We start from the raw sequence: 23733 nt of genomic DNA, 5'->3' as shown, positions 1-23733 counted from the left end.
TCAGGGATCCTAGGATGGTGATAGGTGCAGACAAAATGCCTTGGGTATTGTTGGTACTGTTTGTTGGCTCTTCATGAACTTGCCTTCCTTATCAGAATCACAGTACTACCAGAAATGCAAAGAATTTCAAATGCTCAATACTTATGTATGAAACTATTTAAATGGCAGCAGCACCAGGAATTATGAATGAATTTATTGACAGGAAAAAAAGTGGTAAAAATTGTGTACTTCACAACAAAACCAATAAATGCATGTAGCAAAATGCAGCAACATTTTATAGAAAACACACAAAACACTGCATGCAGATGCCTTTGGCTCAGTTGGTAACACTCAAACCTCTGAATCAGAAGGTTGTGGGTTCAAGTTCCACTTAGTGCTCCCTTGTGTTCAGACAGGTATAGTAATGTAGTGGTTATAGTACTGGACTAGTGATCCAGAGGCCTGGACTAATAATTCAGAGAATTAAGTTCAAATCCCACCATTGCAGTTTCAGAATTTGAATTCAATTTAAAAAAAAAATCTGGAAATAAAATGCTCGTCTCAGTAAAAGTGACTATAAAGCTGTTGGATTGTCATAATAAAAGCTCAACTCTAACTTTAACTGGCACGGTTTGTCTGAATTAACAGAACGCTTAACAATCTGCTTACTGTTTTATAAACAGAAAATGTTGGAAATACTCAGCATGTCAGACAGAATCTGGGGAGAGAGAAACAGAGTTAACGTTTCAGGTCTGTAACCTTTCGTCAGAACTGGAAAATGTTACAGATGTAATAGGTTTTAAGCAAGTACAAAGGCAGGTACGCTGTTCACGATGTGGTCTCCTTTACATCGGGGAGACCATACACAGATTGGGCGATCACTTTGCTGAACACCTCCGTTCTGTCTGCAAACGTGACCCTGAGCTTCTGGTCGTTTGCCATTTTAATTTACCATCCCACTCCCACTCTGACCTCGGCCTCCTACACTGTTTCAATGAAGCTCAACGGAAGCTCGAGGAACAGCACCTCATCTTTCAATTAGGCACTTTACAACCTTCCGGACTCAACACTGAGTTCAACAATTTCAGTTCATAACCACTGCTCCCATTTTTTTGGACAGCAGATGCTGGTAATGATTCTACTGTTGCCACTTACAGGTCCTCTAGACCCATATTTTGTTTCTTTACTTGTTCCATTACCACCCCTTTTTGCTTTGCACTATCATCCCCTTTGTCATTTAATCACTCCTGCCTTCCACCCCATCACAGACCTTCCCTTTTGTTCTTTCCTCCCCACCCCTTCCCTGCCTCTGTACTTGCTAAAACCTGTTACATCTGTAACTTTACCAGTTCTGATGAAAGGTCACCAACTTGAAATGTTAACTGTGTTTCTCTCCACAGATGCTGCCTGACCTGCTGAGTGTTTCCAGCATTTTCTGTTCTTATTTCAGATTTCCAGCATCTGCAGTATTTTGCCTTTGCTTACTGTTTTAGTTTGTTGAACATATCCTCTTGCAAATCTAAACAAGCTAAGAATCAAGATATGCCTGAAGTTTTAGGTTGGTACTGACCTTCATATCATCGTTGTTCCAGTCTTGTGGTAAGATGGCTTCCTTCACTGTATACTGGAGTCTGGCTATATCAAAGAGTTTGGATCCATGTTTTCCACTATTCAGAACTGGCTCAAGGTACTTCCAAAAATTCTCCAGGCTCTTGTTAGCTTCCTCCTTTTGCAGTCTCTCTGTTTCAATAGCTGCAACTAGTAATCATTTAGAAGTTTACTTTTTTTTAAAGTTAGTATTTTGCATTGGTATGGCTGACTTCCCAATCCATCATTTCCATATTGTTTCCAAAAAAGTACACTGAAATTGAATGCAAACTTTATACATGTTACTATACTTTTATGAACTGCTGGATTACAAATTTCAGGGATTCCAGAATCCAAAAGCCCACATTCATCAGTATTTTTAAATCAGTTGTAAATGCTACATTTCTTTGAGCGCCTTTTATGATTAAGGAACAGTGTATTGATTCAGTGAGAGATGGGAAGGGATTGGGGAAGGAATTGGGGAATGTTGGGGGGCAAAGAATGAGCACTGAAATGTCATGCAGCATAAACCAGCCTGGAACTGATACAACACCAACTTACCTTGCACCTCCACCCATCTCTCTCTATCTATATTATCATTCTCCATCTCATGAGCCACCCCTCAGACTCACCCTCATCCTAGTCCAATCGTATCAACTAACAACACACAAGGGTAGGCACTTGGGTGTGTTAGCCAATGTTCGTGTAAACTTTCTGTTAATGTGCTGTCAAGCATTGAAATCCTTATTTACACCACTTTGCCTTCTTGGACAGATTTGTGCACCTTTGAAAGTGTCTTAGTGAGTTCCAGTGAATGGTGAGACATAACGTTCCCCCACCCCCACCCCGACCCTCCAATGGTGATGTGTGAAAGGAATGGCTTGGACATTGTAGGGATGCTTTATGGTACTGGTGTGGGGTGGTGCCAACCTGGCGCATCATATGGCAGCCAGGGTGTACAGTGTTAAGTGAAACAAATCTGGACATGGTGAGGCCATCACTGGCGTCCCAGGCAGCAATGTGCACGGGTGATGATGCCCTGTGGGCAGTGCAGCATCAGTTGATTGCAGAGAAGGTTGGTGTGGATGTTGGTGCTGCTGGTGTGCCCGGTGATGCTGAGGTTGGGGCTGATCGTTTTGGGATTCTGAGGACCAAGGTGAGATTTTTTCAAGGGCACCGATGCTGATGGAACAGATGGCAGGTGAGGTTGAGATGACAGAAGTAATGCGTCAGTGTTGAGATAGGTTGTTCCAAGGAGGTGACAGTGGATAGAGAGATTACTCCAAACACTTCAAAAGTGCATAAAGCTCAAAAGTGGGTTCTAAATACTAAAGGCTGAAGCTTCTGAAATTGGAAAATGACCAGCTGTAAAATGGTAGCTTTTATACCACTTTTGCAGCTGTCACCTAATGAAAGAAATGAAACGTTGTTCAGAACCTGACATACTTACCTGGAGTGATCCCAGAGCGACGGGAACCTCGTGGAAAACTTGGGGAACTGCTTTGTACCTGGTAAAATGGTGATTAAATTGCTTTAGTCACCCTCTTAACTAGCACAACTGCATGACCCGCCGCTTAGTGACGGGTCTGCAAAGCGCAGGCAGAACCGGCACTAGAGAAACTCAGAAGGAGGCGGGTTTAGAGCAGGATACCACTCCGCTGTCAATCTTTTGGATTTTGACAGCGGACCCTCCTCCGAACCCACCCTCTGAGTGCCGGCAAAACTCAGCTCAAAGTTTGTACACCTGATCAAATGGTCAACCATCACTAGGTAAAATTTAATTTTATTACTTAACTTCTAAATTCGTTTTAAAACAATAATTATAAATGCCTGACTGTATTTTAGAAGTTATTGTATGTCTTATCTTGAAGTATCACTTCACTGTGGATTTCAGTTACTTACGGCTTATGACTGAAGAAATGGAAGCAGATTTTTAAATGGGAAAATTAAAACAGCATAATTATTTGTTAAATGATTAAAGGAAATTATTTTTGATATTTGTTTAAAATTTAAATTTAGATTCTAGTTGGACAAATTTGTTAGAGATTTTTTTGAGGTTGTAACTAGCAGAATAGATAAGGGGAAACCAGTGGATGTGGTGTGTTTGGATTTTCAGAAGGCATTTGATAAGGTGCCATACAGGAGGTTATTATACAAAATTAGGGCTCATGGGATTGGAGGGTAATATACTAGCATGGACTGAGGATTGGTTAATGGACAGAAAACAGAGAGTAGGAATAAACGGGTCATTTTCAAGTTGGCAGGCTGTAACTAGTGGGGTACCGCAAGGATCAGTGCTTGGGCCTCAGCTATTCACAATCTGCATCAATGATTTGGATGAGGGGACCAAATGTAATATATCCAAGTTTGCTGATGATACAAAGCTGGGTGGGAATGTAAGTTGTGAGGAGGATGCAAGGAGGCTTCAAGGGGATATAGACAAGCTAAGTGAGTGGGTAAGAACATGGCAAATGGAATATAATGTGGAGAAATGTGAAGTTATCCACTTTGGTAGGAAAAATAGAAAAGCAGAGCATTTTTTAAATGGTGAGAGATTGGGAAATATTGGTGTTCAGAGGGACCTGGGTGTCCTTGTACACGAATCACTGAAAGTTACCTTGCAGGTACAGCAAGCAATTAGGAAAGTAAATGGTATGTTGGCCTTTATTACAAGAGGATTTGAGTATGTGAGTAAAGACATCTTACTGCAATTATATAGGGCTCTGGTGAGACCACACCTGGAGTATTGTGTACAGTTTTGGTCTCCTTACTTAAGGAAGGATATACTTGCCATAGAGGGAGTGCAACGAAGGTTCACCAGACTGGTTCCTGGGATGGAAGGATTGCCCTATCAGGACACATTGAGTAGACTAGGCCTATATTCACTAGAGTTTAGAAGAATGAAAGGTGATCTCATTGAAATATACAAAATTCTTACAGGACTTGACAGGGTAGATGCAGGGAGGATGTTTCCCCTGGCTGGGGAGTCTAGAACCAGGGGTCACAGTCTCAGAATAAGGGGTCGGCCATTTAGGACTGAGATGAGGAGAAATTTCTTCACGCAGAGGGTGGTGAATCTTTGGAGTTCTCTACCCCAGAGGGCTGTAGAGGCTCAGTCATTGAGTATATTCAAGACAGAGAGCGATAGATTTTTGAATATTAAGGGAATCAAGGGATATGGGGATAGAGCAGGAAAGTGGAGATGAGGTAGGTCGATCAGCCATGATATTATTGAATGGCGAAGCAGGCTCGAAGGGCCAAATGGCCTACTCCTGCTCCTATTTCTTATGTTCTTATGTTCTAAATCTGGCAAAGCAACTAGCGCCCGGGTGCGGCGCCGCCAACACCTCCTGTGAAATTCAGGGGGAGGTTAGCGGCGGCGGTAAACGGTAGCGCCCCGCGGCGATGCGCCACTGGCGATGACGTCATCGCCGTGCACAACGCCCCGGCCACGATCTTCGAGGTCGCCCCCTGACTTACCGCCGGATGCTATGTCCGACGGGGTCAGGGGGGCCTACCTGCGGCCGGGAAGGTGAGGTGCGGGGCGGCCATTTTTGTTGCTGGCAGCACCTGCCTCCGCTCCCATCCCCGGCCTCCTTACCCGCACACCCGCAGAGTGCCGGCTGTGCTCCATGAGCCCGGCACTTCTCTTGAATGCCGGGCTCTTTTGTCGGCACTCCCGATCCCTGGGGGCACAGCTGGGCCCCGGGTCGCGCTGCGCAAGGGGAGGAAGGCCTGCAATACCACGGCGTGGGGGCGCTAATCCGGCGAAGTTAGCGCCCCCTTTTTTCACCCATGATATCTGACATGACAGGAACTAAGTATGAGTCTTACAGTACAGGCGTATTACACAAAAGACTCTTTCTGGAGGGCTAGAAATTTGGTAGTTGGGGTGCTAAATTTTCAAAAGTTGTAGAATTAGCGCCAGGCACTAATCCTTCTGACCTCCCGCTAAATTGATTGTTATCGCTCCAAGAAAGAACTGGAGCGCTAAATCAAGCACTAATCACCTAACTTAGGGCGCTACACACAGAGAGCGGGGCGCTACCCACAGAGCAATAATCAATTTCAGGTGCACCACAATCGGGACTCATCATTCACACTGGCTCCTTCCAGCTCTTAAAGGGGAGGTTGCAGTACATTAATGTAATGAATGTCCCCATCAAAGTAACCAAGTATAGGACTTGGAAATCTTAGCAGAATGCAACTGACAAATTCTTAGCAGACAGAACACTCCTGAAAGTAATAAACGTTTAACTCACTGAAAACGGCTGTATCGTAATGTGAACCTGACAAGGCAGCATTGATTGGCCACTAAAAATAAACCGGATGTTGATCCCTTTAAATACCGCTCCTACAGCAGCCATCCGAATGCATACCGCCTCCTCTTCCTGCCATTGTTCACGCCCGGCGCTAAGGCAGGGGGTGACAGTCAATTTTGCTTCTGGGCCGTTAACGGGCGTTTCAAATGCAATGACGCTACGACCTGGCAGCCGCTAAAGGCCTAGGCAATAATTGTTAGCAATCCCGGGTGAATGTCGAGTGCGCCGTTGGATTTGCCGCAAACCCATTAGCGCCCCCCCCCCACCCCAGCGCTAACGGGAGACGCTAACATGCCGAATTTCCCCCCCTTTTAATATATTACTAGTGAATCCTCCCATAGCATTGCTTGTGATGTCATTGCCTTTGTCATCTGTCTTGCTTGTCTATGTCTTTTTTGTATTAGAATGATACAGCACAGAGGAGGCTCTTTGAAAGAGCTATCCAATTAGTCACACTCCCCTGCTCTTTCCTCACAGCCCTGTAATTTTTTTCCCTTCAAGTGTTTATCCAATTCTACTTTGAAAGTTACTAATGAATTTGCTTCCACCACCCTTTCAGGCAATGCATTCCAGATCACAACAATGCTCTGCGTAAAAAAAATCATTTCTGGTTCTTTTGCCAGTCACCTTAAATCCATATCCTCTGGTTACCAACCCTTCTGCCACTGGAAACAGTTTTTCCTTATTTACTCTAACAAAACATTTCATGATTTTGAGCACCTCTCTCAAATCTCCTCTTAACTTTCTCTGCTCGAAGGAGAACAACTCCAGCTTCTTTAGTCACTCTACATAACTGAAATCCCTCATCCCTGGTACCCTAGTGGTCTGCACAGAGTGATCTTAAATGGAGTGCTTCTAAACAGAGTGTTCAACTTGGGAATTTGGAGAGAGTGGGAATTCGGAGCAGAGGGGGAAGGAGGTGCTGCTTTTTGCCTCCAATACTTGGAGTGCTTTGTGTTACAGGTAAATATTTAATTTCATCTACCTAGAACTTAAACTAAATCTAGTAATTAGCTAAAAACTAAACTGTAAGCTAAGTTAATTAAATATATGAATTTGAATTAACTAAATAGATAAAACAAGGTTATAAAGGGATGGCAGTGCAGATGGTGTGCTGCAACTGAGCATGTGGGAGTTTGTGGAGAGCATCGCGATCTTGGATGACCACGTCTGCAGTAAGTGTCTACATCTCTAGGAACTTCAGCTCAGAGTTGTTGAGCTGGAGTCCGAGGTGCAGACATTGTGGGGCTTCAGGAAGGGGGCGAGTTATCTGGACACTTTGATCCAGGAGGCAGTCACACTGTGGTAGTGGTACAGGTCTGGTTAGTGGTCAGGGACAGGAGGGTGTGACTGCAACTCAGGCAGGTGCAGTGCTGGAGGAGCCTCGGCCTTTGCCCTTATCCAACAGGTATGAGGTTCTTGCTGCCTGTGTGGATGAGGGCAAGGTCTGCAGGGTGAATGAGCAAACTGACCACGGCACTATGGTACAGGAGGTCATTCAAGTGGGGGATGTGAAAAGGAATGTTGTAGTGGTAGAGGACAGCATAGTCAGGGGGATAGATACTGTTCTCTGCAGCCGCGATCAGTTCTAAAGGCTGTGTTGCCTGCCAGTGTTAAGGATATCTCCTCACGGGTGAAGAAGAATTTAGAGTGGTAGGGGGAGGATCCAGTTGCCGTGGTCCACGTAGGAACCAACGACATAGGTAGAACTAGGAATGAGGTTCTGCTGAGAGAGTTTGAGGAGCTAGAGTCCCAAATTAAAAAGCAGAACCTCAAAGGTAATAATCTCTGGATTGTTACCTGAGCCATGCGCAAATTGGCATAGGGACATGCAGATCAGAGAGTTAAATACGTGGCTCAAAGAGTGGTGTGGGAGGAAGGGGTTTCGATTCACTGGGCACTGGCACCAATACTGGGAAAAGAGGGAGCTGTTCCGTTGGGATGGTCTCCACTAAAGCTGGGCTGGGACCAGTGCCCTGGCAAATTGAATAACTTGGGCTGTAGGTAGGGCTTTAAACTAAAAAAAGGGGGGGGGGGGATGGGTCAGGTGAAGGAAAATTTAGAAATCTAAAAAGAGAAAAGTCAAGGCAATGGAGCAGTGGAGTGATTTGGGTAAAGATGAGCAGAGTGTGACAGGGAGGGACAGAGGCCTACAAATTCGGTTGCTTTGCGCCTCCCATTAGCATCCTAAGAGGGTGCTAATGGTGCGCAAAGCAATTACCGCCCGGGCGCGGCGCTGCCAACGCCTCCTGCGAAAGTCAGCGGGAGGTTAGCGGCGGCAGTAACCGTTAGCGCCCTGCGGCGCTGCTCCGCCAGCGATGACATCATTGTCGTGCACAGCTCCCCGCTCACGCCACGGCCGCGATCTTCGGTAGCACCCCCTGACTTACCGCCGGACGCTATGTCCAACGGGGTCAGGGTGTCCTACCTGCGGCCGGGGCAGCACTAATTAAAGGGAAGGTGCCGAGTGGCCATTTTTGTTGCTGGCTGCCTGCCAGCACCTGCCCCCTCTGCCATCCCCGGCTTCCTCTGCAGCCCCCCCTGCGGAGTGCCGGCTGCACTCCGTTAGCCCAGTACATCTCGAGTGCCGGGCTCTTTTGCCGGCACTCTGATCCTTGGTGGCCCAGCTGGGCCCCGGGTCGCTCTGCGCTAAGCCCCTCCCTTTTAAGAAGGGGAGGAAGGCCTGCAGTACCGTGGCACATAGTGCCACGATATTCACTCGCAGTGCCCCAAGAGGGAGGTGGGGCACTTCCAGTAGCACCCTGCTTCCCTCTTGGGGTGCTACCGGTGAATTTCGGCCAAGGGGGCACTAATTTTTTCAGGGCGCTAAAAGTAGCACCCCGGCGAAGTTAGTGCCCAAAGGGGGCGCTACTCAATTTTTCCCCGAGGGAGTTTAACGGTAGAAGTGTATCAGCGAATAAGGTGAAAGCAAGGAATAATTAAAGGCTCTTTATCTGAATGCATGAAGCATTTGTAACAAGATAGACGAATTAGTGGCACAAATAAAGATAAATGACTTTGATCTAATAGCAATCACAGAGACGTGGTTGCAAGGTGATCAAGGTTGGGAACTAAATATTCCAGAGTACTTGACATATCAAAATGACAGGCAGAATGGAAAGGGGGAGGGTTAGCCCTGATAATAAAGGATGACATAAGGACAGTAATGAGAAAGGATCTTGGCTCAGAAGATCAGAAAGTAGAATCCGTATGGGTGGAGGTAAGAAATAACAAGGGGCAGAAAACACTGGTGGGAGTAGTTTGTAGGCCCCCAAACAGTAGATATACCTTTGGACAGAGTATTAATCAACAAATAACAGGAGCCTGTAACAAAGGAAATATAATAATCATGGAGAACTTTAATCTACATATAGACTGGGCAAATCAAATTGGCAAAGGTAGTCTGGAGGACAAGTTCATGGAATGCATTGGAGGCAGTTTCCTAGAACAATATCTCATGGAACCAACCAGAGAACAGGCTATTTCAGATCTTATATTGTGTAATGAGACAGGAAAGAGTGCTCATATGATAAAATTTCACATTGAGTTTGAGAGTGAAATACTTCAGTCGGAAACGAGAGTCTTAAATTTAAATATAGCCAATTACATCAGTATGAGGGGCAAGTTAGTGAAGGTAGATTGGGAAATTAGGTTAAAAGGTATGACAGTAGATAAGCAGTGGCAAACATTTAAAGAAATATTCCAAAATTCTGAATGAATATACATTCCACTGAGAAATAAAAACTCCACGGGAAAAGTGATCCATCCATGGCTAACTAAAGAAGTTAAGGATAGTATTAGATTAAAAGTAAATGCTTATAATGTTGTGAAAAATAGTAGTAAGCCTGAAGATTGGGAGAGATTTAGAAACCAGCAAAGGATGACCAAAAATTGATAAAAAGGGTGAAAATAGAATACGAGAGTAAACTAGCAAGAAATATAAAAACAGATTGTAAGAGCTTCTACAATTATCTAAAAAGGAAGAGTGTAGCAAAAGTAAGCTTTGGTCCCTTAGAGGCTGAGACAGGTGAAATTATAAAAGGAGAATAAGGAAATGGCAGAGACTTTAAACAAATATTTTGTATCTGCCTTCACAGTAGAGGACATAAAAAGCATACCAAAAATAGTGGGGAACCAAGGAGCTAATAAGAGTGAGGAACTTAAAGTCATTACTATTAGCAGAGAAAAAGTACTTGAGAAACTAATGGGACTAAAAGCCGACAAATCCCCTGGACCTGATGGCCTATATCCCATGGGTCTAAAAGAGGTGGCTGCAGAGATAGTGGATGCATTGGTTTTGATCTTCCAAAATTCTCTAGATTCTAGAACGGTCTCATCGGATTGGAAGGTAGCAAATGTAACCCTGCAAGAAAGGAGGGAGAGAGAAAACAGAGAACTACAGGCCAATTAACCTGACATCAGCCATCAGGAAAATGCTGGAATCCATTATTAAGGAAGTGGTAACAGGGCACTTAGAAAATCATAATGATTTGGCAGAGTCAACATGGTTTTATGAAAGGGAAATTGTGTTTAACAAATTTATTAGAGTTTTTTGAGGATGTAGCTAGAAGGGTAGCTAAAGGGGAACCAGTGGATGTAATATATTTGGATTTCCAAAAGGCATTCGATAAGGCGCCACATAAAAGGTTGCTATAGAAAGAAAGACTTGGATTCATATAGCGCCTTTCACGACCACCGGACATCTTAAAGCGCTTCACAACCAATTAAGTACTTTTGAAGTGGAGTCACTATTGTAATGTAGGAAACACAGCAGTCAATTTGCGCACAACAAGGTCCCACAAACAGCAATGTGATAAAGCCCAGTGCTGTGGCATTGAGTGCAAGCAGAGTTTGGTAAGTGAGAGAAAAGTCATTTAAGTATATTTTGTGAATTTTAGTGTGTTAAAAAGTTAATTATTTGAAGTGAGTTTAATTTTTTAAGTGTAAATTAAACTGCTGGGGAGTTTAAACCGGAAGTAGAATCCAGGTATAAAAGGGGCGGGACTAGTGCTACTGCACAGAGTGCTGTGGCATTGAGTGTAAGCAGAGTTTGGTAAGTGGGAGAGTTTGGGCAAGTGGGAGGTGAGGGGGTGTTTTTGCTCTGTTTTGTTCCCCACTCCCAGGCTTAGACAGCACTGCGGAAGCAGAGCAGCGAGACGAGTCAACCAAACAGGCCCCACAGACAGTATTCAAAGATGATCAGCTGGTTGGTAGGTTTTCTTCCTTCTCTTTTATACCTTTAAGTTGGTAAGTCCTATTGAATAGTGGTGTGATATTATCATCTATATCTGGGCAGGGTCTTCATAACTAATAAGAAATTTAATTAATTATATAGAATGGAGCAGGTGATGTGTTACTGTTGCGAGATGTGGGAGCCCGTGGACCCCATTGAGGCTCACGGTGATTACATCTGCAACAAGTGTTTGCTGCTAGAGGAACTCCGGCTCCGTATTGAGGTGCTTGAGACCGAGCTTCAGACACTGCGACACATCAGGGAGGGGGAGAAGTTCGTGGACTCTATGTTTCAGGAGGTAGTCACACCTATGAAATTAATTAATTCAGATGTAGTCCGTGGTCAGGGACAGGACGGTGTGACTATGAGTGAGGCAGGTGCAGGGATCCAGGAGGTAGTGTAGAAGGAGCCGCAGCCCTTGCTCTTGTCAAACAGTTTCGAGATTCTTTCTCCCTGCGAGGGCGGGAGCGGGGACTGCAGGGAGAATGAGCAACCTGGCCACAGCACCGTGGAACAGGGGGCCATTCAAGTGGGGGGAGTAAAAAGAAATGTTGTAGTGGTAGGGGATAGTATCATTAGGGGGATAGATAGGGTTCTCTGCAGTCGAGAGCGGGAGTCCCGAAGGCTGTGTTGTCTGCCCGGTGCCAGGGTTAAGGACATCTCTTCTAGGCTGGAAAGAAACTTGGAGCGGGAAGGGGAGGATCCAGTTGTCGTGGTCCATGTTGGTACAAACGACGTAGATAGGACTAGGAAGAAGGTTCTGTTAAAGGAGTATGAGCAGCTAGGGGTCAAATTAAAAAACAGAACCTCAAGGGTAATAATCTCTGGATTATTACCTGAGCCACGAGCGAATTTGGCTAGGATAACTAAAATTAGAGAGTTAAATGCGTGGCTCCAAGACTGGTGTGGGGAAAAACGGGTTTTGCTTCTTGGGACACTGGCACCAGTACTGGGACAAGAGGGAGCTGTTCCGTTGGGACGGACTTCACTTGGCCAGTGCTGGGACTAGAATCCTGGTGAATCATATAACTAGGGCTGTAAAGAGGGCTTTAAACTAATTAGTGGGGGGGGGAGGTTTCTAGAGAGCAAATAATAAAAAATGACTACGGAGAAGGTCATAGACTTAGGTAGCAGTGGGGGGAATTAAAAAACAAAGCGTGTCAGGAAGGGACAGAAGGTATGGAGTAAAAGGTAAAGTAGTAAAAGGGGAAAAAGCAGGAACTAAGTGTCACAAAACATATTTGAAAGTTCTTTATCTGAATGCACGTAGCATTCGTAACAAAATGGACGAGTTAACGGCACAAATAACTACATATGGGTATGATCTTGTGGCCATTACAGAAACATGGCTGCAGGGTGACAATGCCTGGGAATTAAATATACCAGGTTATTTAACAATCAGGAAGGACAGGCAGGAAGGAAGGGGAGGTGGGGTGGCTATGTTAATAAAGGAAGGAATTACTGTAATACAGAGAAATGATATTGGGTCAAAGGATCAGGATAGTGAAACAGTTTGGGTGGAGATAAGTTATAATAAGAGGAAAAAACACTAGTGGGCGTAGTCTATAGGCCTCCGAACAGTTGCAACTCTGTTGGACGGAGTATTAATCAGGAAATAGTTGAGGCTTGTAATAAGGGAACAGCTATAATTATGGGGGATTTTAACTATCATATTAACTGGACAAATCAAATTGGGCAGGGCAGCCTTGAGGATGAGTTCATTGAGTGTATTAGGGATGGGTTTCTTCAGCAGTATGTAACTGAACCGACCAGGGGGCAAGCAACCTTAGATTTGGTCCTGTGTAATGAGACAGGATTAATTAAAAATGTCCTAGTAAAGGATCCCCTTGGAATGAGTGACCATAACATGGTTGAATTCCATATTCAATTAGAGGGTGAGAAGGTTGGATCTCAAACAAGCGTGCTGAGCTTGAATAAAGGAGACTATGAAGGTATGAGAGTGGAATTGATTAGAGTGGACTGGGAAAATAGATTAAAGGGTAAGACGGTACATGATCAGTGGTGTACATTTAAGGAGTTATTTTACAACTTCCAAAAAATATATATTCCACTGAGGAAAAAAGGGTGTAAAAGAAAAGATAGCCATCCGTGGCTAAGTAAAGTAATTAAGGATAGTATCCGACTAAAAACAAGGGCATATAAGGTAGCCAAATCTAGTGGGAGGATAGAAGATTGGGAAGTCTTTAAAAGACAGCAAAAAATAACGAAAAGATTGATTCAGAAAGAGAAGATAGATTATGAAAGTAAATTAGCAAAAAATATAAAAACAGATAGCAAAAGTTTCTATAGTTATATAAAAAGAAAAAAAGAGTGGCTAAAGTAAATGTTGGTCCCTTAGAGGATGAGACCGGGAAATTAATGGTGGGAAACATGGAGATGGCAAAAGCGCTGAACAATTATTTTGTATCAGTCTTTACGGTAGAGGACACTAAGAATATCCCAACACTGGACAAACAGGGGGCTCTAGCAGGGGAGGAGCTAAATACGATTAAAATCACTAAGGAAGTGGTACTTGGTAAAATAATGGGACTCAAGGCGGATAAATCCCCTGGACCTGATGGCTTACATACTAGGGTCTTGAGGGAATTGACGGCAGGGATTGTGGATGCATTGGTAATAATTTTCCAAAACTCCCTGGACTCAGCAAAGGTCCCAGCAGATTAGAAAACTGCTAATGTAACACGCTTATTTAAAAAGGGTAGTAGGCAGAAGGCTGGAAACTATAGACCTGTTAGCCTAACATCTGTGGTTGGTAAAATTTTAGAGTCCATTATTAAGGAGACAGTAACGGGACATTTGGATAAACATAATTTAATAGGACAAAGTCAGCGTGGTTTTATGAAGGGGAAGTCATGTTTGACAAATTTGCTTGAGTTCTTTGAGGAAGTAACATACAGGGTGGATAAAGGGGAACCAGTGGACGTAGTGTATTTAGACTTCCAAAAGGCATTTGACAAGGTGCCACACAAAAGACTATTGCTCAAGATAAAAAATCATGGGATTGGGGGTAATATTCTGGCATGGGTGGAGGATTGGCTATCTAACAGAAAGCAGAGAGTTGGGATAAATGGTTCGTTCTCAGACTGGCAATCAGTAACTAGTGGTATTCCGCAGGGGTCAGTGCTGGGTCCCCAACTCTTTACAATCTATATTAATGATTTGGAGGAGGGGACCGAGTGTAACATATCAAAGTTTGCAGATGATACAAAGATGGGAAGGAAAGTAGTGAGTGAGGAGGACATAAAAAACCTGCAAAGGGACATAGACAGGCTAAGTAAGTGGGCAGAGATTTGGCAGATGGAATACAATACTGGAAAGTGTGAGGTTATGCACTTTGGCAGGAGAAATCGTAGAGCAAGTTATTATCTTAATGGCAAGAAACTGGAAAGTACTGAAGTACAAAGGGATCTGGGGGTCCTGGTGCACGAAACTCAAAAGGTTAGTATGCAGGTGCAGCAAGTGATTAAGAAGGCCAATGGAATGTTGGCTTTCATTGCTAGGGGGATAGAATATAAAAATACGGAGGTATTGCTTCAGTTGTACAAGGTATTGGTGAGACCGCACCTGGAATACTGCGTACAGTTTTGGTGTCCATACTTAAGAAAGGACATACTTGCTCTCGAGTCAGTACAAAGAAGGTTCACTCGGTTAATCCCGGGGATGAGGGGATGGACACATGAGGAGAGGTTGAGTAGATTGGGACTCTACTCATTGGAGTTCAGAAGAATGAGAGGCGATCTTATTGAAACATATAAGATTGTGAAGGGGTTGGATCGGGTGGATGCGGGGAAGATGTTCCCGATGATGGGTGAAACTAGAACTAGAGGGCATAGTCTTAGAATAAGGGGCTGCTCTTTCAAAACTGAGATGAGGAGGAACTACTTCACTCAGAGGGTGGTAGGTCCATGGAATATGCTGCCCCAAAAAGCTGTAGAAGCTACATCATTACATAAATTTAAAACAGAAATAGACAGTTTCCTAGAAGTAAAGGGAATTAAAGGTTACGGGGACGGGCAGGAAATTGGACATGAGTCTTGGTTCGGATCGGTCATGGCCCTGTGGGTAGCAGAGCGGGCCCAGGGGCCGTGTAGCCTGATCCTGCTCCTATTTCGTGTGTCTAATTCTGTTAGATTCAGGAGATGGTTCTGGGATAGTGGATTGGCGGTTAGGATCAGATCAGCCATGATCTTATTCAATGGCGGAGCAGGCTCGAGGGGCCGATTGGCTTACTCCTGCTCCTATTTCTTATGTTCTTATGTTCTTATGAGAGGTTGAGTAGATTGGGACTCTACTCATTGGAGTTCAGAAGAATGAGAGGCGATCTTATTGAAACATATAAGATTGTGAAGGGGCTTGATCGGGTGGATGTGGTGAGGATGTTCCCAATGATGGGTGAAACTAGAACTAGGGGGCATGATCTTAGAATAAGGGGCTGCTCTTTCAAAACTGAGATGAGGAGAAACTTCTTCACTCAGAGGGTAGTAGGTCTGTGGAATTTGCTGCCCCAGAAAGCTGTGGAAGCTACATCATTAAATAAATTAAAAACAGAAATAGACAGTTTCTTAGAATTAAAGGGAATTAGGGGTTACGGGGAGCAGGCAGGAAATTGGACATGAGTCTATGTTCAGAACGGTCATGGCCCTGTGGGTAATGGAGCGGGCCCAGGGGCCGTGTAGCCTGGTTCTGCTCCTACTTCTTGTGTTCTAATTATGTGTTAGATTTCAGGAGATGGTTCTATTCCTGTTCCTGGCTGGGTTGGAGATCACCTTTTACAGAAGGTAAGTACTGTAGAAAATATAGGGACAGTGATCTCCTGGACGAGTTTCGATCGCCTAGATGGGTCAAAGAGGAATTTCCCAGATTTTTTTCTCCCAAATTGGCCATTGGGTTTTTTATCTGGTTTTTCGCCTTTCCCAGATCACATGGGTTTGGGAGGGATGTGGAGTGATAGTAGATTTGAGTTTAGGATCAGATCAGCCATGATCTTATTGAATGGTGGAGCAGGCTCGAGGGGCCGATTGGCCTACTTCTGCGCCTATTTCTTATGTTCTTATAATCTGTTTTTGTTATGTTGGTTGAGGAATAACTATTGGCCAGTGTTGTGTCCGTGTATAATAAGACACCGACTGCAGGAGAACGGTACAACAGGTGTTTACTCAACGTGGCTCACATTGGAACTGATCTGTACAGATTACTACTCAGTACTATATACAGGTGTGGTCACTGCCGGTACTGCAGTATACATGAGGAGTAAAAGATAGTTCCCCCCTTAAAGGTATATACATTACAATTCCTCCCCTTTTAGATTAACAGTACCATAACACTCATTTAACAATTAAATATCAAACTAATTACAATTAACACTTTTAACATGCAACATTAGTTGAAAATAGTCTATTTATATATTCAGTCTTTGGGGAGGCCTCCTGATCCTTTCTGGATAGCGCCTTTCCTGAGTGTCTTGCTCTTGGTGCGGAGGCGATTCTGGCCCCCCGTCGTCGGTTGGTTCATCAGCTTCCGATGCTACTGTTTCTGGGGTTGATGCGACCTGTACGTCGGGTTCATCACCAGGTACGTATGGGCGAGGCATGGGGTTGACTTGTTCCTGTGACTCTAGGATCTGGTCAGCATGGCGTCTCACGATGCTCTCCCCAACGTCCACTGTGTACATTAGTGGGCCCTGCCGTGTGCATATCGTTCCTGGCTGCCATTTTTCTGTTCGGTAGTCGCGGGCCAAGACTGGTTGCCCTACATTGAAGCTCCTTGTTGGCTTCTCATGGATGTGCTGGAATTGCTTACTCTCAACATCTCTTCGTACATTTGGTCTGAGCAAATCCAGGCGAGATCTTAACCTTCGGTTAAAGAACATCATGGCTGGGGCCTGGTTGGTGACTGCATGTGTCGCATTCCGGTAGGCGAACAGGAAATTGTCCACCTTGTGCTGCAGCGGAATGTTGTCATTGTACATCGCCTTTATTGCCTTCTTAAAGGTTTGTATGAACCTCTCAGACAATCCATTTGTGGCTGGATGATACGGGGCGGATGTGTAATGCCTTACCCCATTCTTTTTCAAGAACCTCCGGAACTCTTCGGACACAAACTGTGGTCCGTTGTCGGAGCAAATCTGTTCTGGCAAGCCATTCCTGGCAAAAATGGTCCGTAGGACTGCAATAGTTTTCTCCGTGGTGATGGAGGACATTTTGATGACCTCAGGCCATTTCGAGTGCGCATCCACGGCTATTAAAAACATTGAGTCCATGAATGGACCAGCAAAATCAATATGCACCCGTTGCCATGTAGATGAGGGCCACTCCCATGGGTGTAGAGGGGCCTGTGGTGGTGCATTTTGGACTTTCTGGCATTCTGAGCAGCTCTTGGTCAGGTCCTCGATTTGTTTATCGATTCCCGGCCACCACACAAGCCCTGGCTAGGCTTTTCATTTTTACCCCTCCCAGATGACCCTCATGAAGCTCATTGAGCACTCTGTCCCTTAACTTGGGTGGAATTACCACTCGGGATCCACACATCAAGGTCCCCCGGCACACTGACACCAGCATTCTCGACAAGGAGAGAACAGCTGTCAGTGTGCCGCCATGTGCTGGCGATCCCTTCACTGTCAAATTATATACCCGAGACAGTGTCGGGTCATTTCGGGTTTCCTTTTCGATACAAGCGTTAGTTACCGGTAGGTATTCAACGATAGTCGAATGGAATATTTCGACAGGATCCACTGCTGGTGCTTCCTCCGCAGTAGGCAGTGGCAGGCGTGATAGCCCATCAGCATTTCCATGTTGTTTCGTGCCCTTATATTCAATCTCATAGTGGTGCGCCCCTAGAAAAAGTGACCATCTTTGTAGTCATTGCGCAGTCATCACCGGAACGCCCTTCTTCGGATTAAAAATGGAGACAAGAGGCTGGTGATCAGTCAGCAAGGTGAATTCTGCCCGTGCAGATAGTGATTGAACTTTTTCACTCCCCACACTAGGCCGAGGGCCTCCCTGTCAATCTGGGCGTAGTTATGCTCGGCTGAGGTTAGTGATCGTGACGCAAAGGCTATTGGCCTCTCTGAGCCGTCCGAGAATTTGTGCGACAGCACCGCTCCAATGCCGTAGGGTGACGCATCACATGCCAACCGAATTGGTAATGCCGGGTTGTAATGGGCCAATACCTCTTTCGATGTGATTAGTGTTTTGCTCTTCTGGAAAGCTTGTCTACATTTGTCACTCCACTTCCATGGCACCCCAGTTTGCAATAGGGTGTTCAGTGGGTGTAGTATTGTAGACAAATTTGGCAAGAACTTATGGTAGTAGTTTACCAGCCCGAGGAACGACCTCATTTGTGACACATTTTCCAGTGCTGGAGCCTTGACTACTGCCTCAATCTTCTCTGGGGACTTATGTAACCCCTCTTTATCGATAACGTGGCCACAATACGAGATCTGTTTTCTAAAAGACTCGCATTTGGGGCGGTTAGCTCGGAGCCCATATTCCTGCAATCTAGTGAGCACCTGCTCCAGGTTGGCAAGGTGATCACTGTCATTTTCGCCCGTGACCAGGATGTCGTCCAAATAACACTGGGTCCCTGGGATCCCTTGCACGACTTGTTCCATTGCCCTCTGCCAAATAGCCGGAGCTGATGCTACCCCGAATACCAGCCGGTTGTATTGGTAGAGACGTTTATGGGTGTTGATTGTGAGGTATTTTTTTGATGCTTCTTCTACCTCCATTTGCAGATACGCCTGGGCCAGATCAATCTTAGTGAAGCGTTTCCCTCCAGATAGTGAGGCGAAAATATCTTCAATCCGTGGAAGGGGATATTGTACGGTGTGAAGGACCGGGTTCACTGTTACCTTAAAGTCCCCACAGATGCGAACCTTCCTTGGTTCCCCAGGCGTGCTGCTCAACGACTTTTTCATCACAGGGACGATGGGTGTAGCCCACTCACTCCAGTATACCTTGGACAGTACACCTGAACGTTCCAGACTCTCCAGCTCTGCTTCGACGGCTGGGCGGATCGCATAAGGTACTGGTCTGGCCTTAAAAAATTTTGGACTTGCGTTTTCTTCAATTTTAATCGTCGCTGTCATGCCTTTTAGTGTTCCAAGTCCTTGCTGGAACACTTCTTTCGCGTCAGTTAGGATCTTTGACAGTCGCCCAGGTGTGACGTCGTCATCCTTTTTGTCAGCCACAGTCAGTGCCTGTATAGAATGCCAATCCAGTTGTATTTTCCGGATGCATTCATAGAAAACATAGAAACATAGAAGATAGGAGCAGGAGTAGGCCATTCGGCCCTTCGAGCCTGCTCCGCCATTCAACGAGATCATGGCTTATCATCCAAACCCTAGCACCCGGTCCCTACATCGACAGCAATCCCACCCAAGCACTATCCCCGTAACCCCACGTATTTAATCCCCCCTAACACTAAGGGCCAATTTTTTATCATGGCCAATCAACCTAACCCGCACATCTTTGGACTGTGGGAGGAAACCGGAGCACCCGGAGAAAACCCACGCAAACACGGGGAGAATGTGCAAACTCCACACAGACAGTCACCCGAGGCCGGATTTGAACCCGGGTCCCTGGCGCTGTGAGGCAACAGTGCTAACCACTATGCCACCGTGCTGCCACATTCACGTCCCAGTAATGGTGGTCCTCCATCTTGCAATACATACAGGTCTAGTTTTGGTGTTTCCTTACCGTTATATATAACGGTCACCCTTATTTTTCCTTTGGGGTAGACTTTTTGCCCCGTGTACGTCTTCAAAATAATTTTTGTGTCTCTCAAGGGTATGTGTGAGAATAGCCGCTCGTAGTCCCGTCGGTTTATGACTGTTAGGGCTGATCCTGTGTCCAGTTCCATCTTTACCTGGACTCCTGCTATCTTGAGAGTGACCCAAATGGTTCGGTGATCCTCCGTTGTGATCACATTATGTAGTTTCAGACAACTCAGTTCCCTGCTTTCGGAGTCGTTATCACTCTTTTGTTCGTCTGAACTATTCTCCGTCATCTTATGTACCTTCTTGTACTTTTCTTTGGTAGGTTTCTTATTGCTGGTTTTCTTTCCCGACCTGCAGACTCGTGCTATGTGTCCTACTTTTCCACACTGTCTGCACACTTTGTCTTTGAACCAGCAATCATTCTGGTCGTGTGTTGTTCTGCCGCAGCGATAGCATTTCTCTGTTCTATATGACATTTCGTTTGTGCCATATTCTTGCGGTCTCTGTTGAATCTCTGCAGCGCCCCGTGCTGCTGCTTCATATGATACCGCAATGCTGAAAGCCTTTTCCAGCGTAAGGTCCTTTTCAGATAAAAGCCGTTTCTGGGTTCCTTCACTTTGAAGCCCACACACAAACTTGTCCCTTAAGGCATCTGCCAGTCCCGCTCCAAACTGGCAGTGTTTCGATAGTTTGCGCAGTTCTGTTAAATAATCAGCATTGCTTTCATCCTTATGCTGGTTCCGTTTGTGAAACTTGAATCTTTCTGCTATCAGCAGCGGTGTGGGGTTTAAATGTTCCTGTAGTATCGTTACTATGTCTTCAAAACTTTTTTCCATTGGCTTTGTTGGGGTTACTAGATTTCGTAATAAACCATACGTCTTTGCACCCATTAAATTTAACAATACCGACGCTTTCTTGTCATCTGACACCTCATTTGCCTTGCATTATACCTCTATTCGTTCGACATATGTAGTCCAATCTTCGACTTCATTGTCAAATGTGGTGATACTGCCACTCTTCGGCATTTTGGGTGTGGTTTAAAATGGCGTCTCCCAATGGCTTAAAATGGCGTCTCCCGCGCTTTCCTTCCTCCCCCACTGCTGCCAACGCCGCTCCCGGCGGTTCTCGTGGCAATGGCGGCGCCCTGTAGGTTTCGCTCGCTTCTCCTGCGCTGCTGCCAACGCCGCTCTCGGCAGTCCTCGTGGCAATGACGGCGCCTCGCGGGTTTCTGCGCGTCTCTCTCTCCCTCTCTTCGACGCTGCTCGGCCCCTGAACACCGGCTGCGCCCTGTGCACTCTGCCCTCTCTCTCTCTCCCCCGTCGACGCTGCTCGGCCCTTTGCTGTGCCGCTCGGTCGGGCTCTAGCCCGCCGCTGTCCGGGAAGGGTCTGCGCACTACCTGTTGCCAGCCCGTTTCGCTGGACCACCTCGACTGGAAAGTCAAGCCTGGCTCTCGACAGCCTCCCCCGCAATTCTCGAGTCTCTGCTGGATGACTGGGCGGTTGCCCGTGGTCGACGCCCGAGTCTCTGGCCTTGACCTCCAATCCACTGATCTCCAGGAACGAATCCCCGGGAGGTGATGCAGAGTTGCAGGTAGGTTCGAACTTGCCTTGTCGCCATTGTTGTGTCTGTGTATAATAAGACACCGACTGCAGGAGAACGGTACAACAGGTGTTTACTCAACGTGGCTCAGATTGGAACTGATCTGTACAGATTACTACTCAATGCTATATACAGGTGTGGTCACTGCCGGTACTGCAGTATACATGAGCTGTAAAAGATAGTTCCCCCCTTAAAGGTATATACATTACAGCCAGGACACCGGGGATAACTCCCCTGCTCTTCTTCGAAACAGTGCCATGGGATCTTTTACATCCACCTGAGAGAGCAGACAGGGCCTCGGTTTAACGTCTCATCCAAAAGGCGGCACCTCCGACAGTGCAGCACTCCTTCAGCACTGCACTGGAGTGTCAGCCTAGCTTTATGTGCTCAAGTCTCTGGAGTGGGACTTGAACCCACAGCCTTCTGACTAAGAGGCGAGTGTGCTACCAACTGAGCCACAGCTGACACCTCAAGCCACTAATTACCTGAATTGGATCACCCACCACTGCGTGTCGGGTCTGCTCAGCACTGACAAACCCGACATCGGGAAAGGCACGTGGGAACAAGTTCCCCGCTGTCAAAAATATAAAATTTCCCACCCAACCCACCACCAAACCCACCCGCTGACCCCCCAGAAAATTCCGGCCAGAATATTTTTTAAATGGTGAGAAACTATTAAATGTTGGTATTCAGAGAGATTTAGGTGTCCTTGTACAGGAAACACAGAAAGTTAGAATGCAGGTACAGCAAGCAATTAGGAAGGCAAATGGCATGTTGGCTTTTATTACAAGGGGGTTGGAGTATAAGAGTAAGGAAGTCTAACTACAATTGTACAGGGCTTTGGTGAGACCACACCTGGAGTACTGTGCACAGTTTTGGTCTCCTTATCTAAGGAAGGATATACTTGCCTTAGAGGCAATGAAGGTTCACTAGATTGATCCCTAGGATGAGAAGATTGTCCTATGAGGAGAGATTGAGTAAATTGGGCCAATGCTCTTTGGAGTTTAGAAGAATGAGAGGTGATCTCATTGAAACATATAAGATTCTGAGGGGGATTGAAAGGGTGGATGCTGAGAGGTTGTTTCCCCTGGCTGGAGAGTCTAGAACTAGGGGGCATAATCTCAGGATAAGGGGTCAGCCATTTAAGACTCAGATGAGGAGGAATTTCTTTACTCAGATGGTTGCGAATCTTTGGAATTCTCTGCACCAAAGGGCTGTGATGTTGAGTCATTGAGTATATTCAAGGCTGAGATAGGTAGATTTTTGGACTCATGGGGAAATCAAGGGATATGGGATCAGGTGGGAAAGTGGAGTTGAGCTTGAAGATCAGCCATAATTTTATTGAATGGCGGAGTAGGCTCAAAGGGCCGTATGACATACTCCTGCTCCTAATTCTTATGTTCTTATGCTTGTTTTTATACTTCTTGCAATTTAGTATACTGCATTCGCTGCTCACGATGTGGTCTCCTCTACATTGGGGAGATCAAACGCAGATTGGGTGACTGCTTTGCAGAACACCTCCATTCAGTCCGTAAGCGTGACTCCCAGCTTCTGGTCGCCTGCTACTTTAATTCTCCGCTCCACTCCCACTCTGACCTCTTACACTATTCCAACGAAGCTCAACATAAGCTCGAGGAACAGCACCTCATCTTTCGATTAGGCACTTTACAGCCTTCTGGACTCCACATCGAGTTCAACAATTTCAGACCATAACCTCGGCCCCTATTTTTTCACATGGCAGCTGTTGATGATTCTGCCATTCCCATTTACACCTCTTCTAGATTCATTATTTGTTTTTTCACTTGTCCCATTACCATTTCCTTTTGCTTTGTACTATCATACCTTTTGTCATTTAATCACTCCTGCCTTCCACCCGATCACAGACCTTCCCTTTTGTTCTTTCCTCCCCTCTCCCATCCCTGCACTTGCTTAAAATCTGTTACATCTTTAACTTTTTCCAGTTCTGACAAAAGGTCATCGACCTGAAATGTTAACTGTTTCTCTCTCCACAGATGCTGCCTGACCTACTGAGTATTTCCAACATTTTCTGTTTTTATTTCAGATATCCAACATCTGCAGTATTTTGCTTTTGTCTTCTATTCTTAATTCTAGTAAATCTCAACTGCGCCCTTTCTTAGACCTTGACATCCTTCCTAAAATGTGGTGCCCAGAATGGAACACAATACCCCAGCTGAAGCCTAACCAGTGTTTTATAAAGGTTTAGCATAACTTCCTTGTTTTCATACTCTATGGGCTCGAATTTCCAAGCCCCGAG

General features: G+C 45.5%; 1 protein-coding gene across 1 annotated transcript in view; it reads right to left on the bottom strand.

Moving 5' to 3' along the window:
• Positions 1 to 23733, bottom strand: part of spag17 (sperm associated antigen 17) — a 348837-nt gene that overhangs the window by 283804 nt on the left and 41300 nt on the right. The window contains 1 exon segment of the mRNA XM_086006806.1: positions 1550 to 1737. Coding sequence (XP_085862932.1) covers positions 1550 to 1737 — 188 coding nt within the window.

Source organism: Somniosus microcephalus, chromosome 14 (assembly GCF_052327205.1).
Source record: "Somniosus microcephalus isolate GS21.2 chromosome 14, FLI_Smic_1.0, whole genome shotgun sequence".
Taxonomy (NCBI): Eukaryota; Metazoa; Chordata; class Chondrichthyes; order Squaliformes; family Somniosidae; genus Somniosus; species Somniosus microcephalus.
Note: the sequence above shows the minus strand (reverse complement) of the source record. Positions and strands in the feature narration are given on the sequence as shown.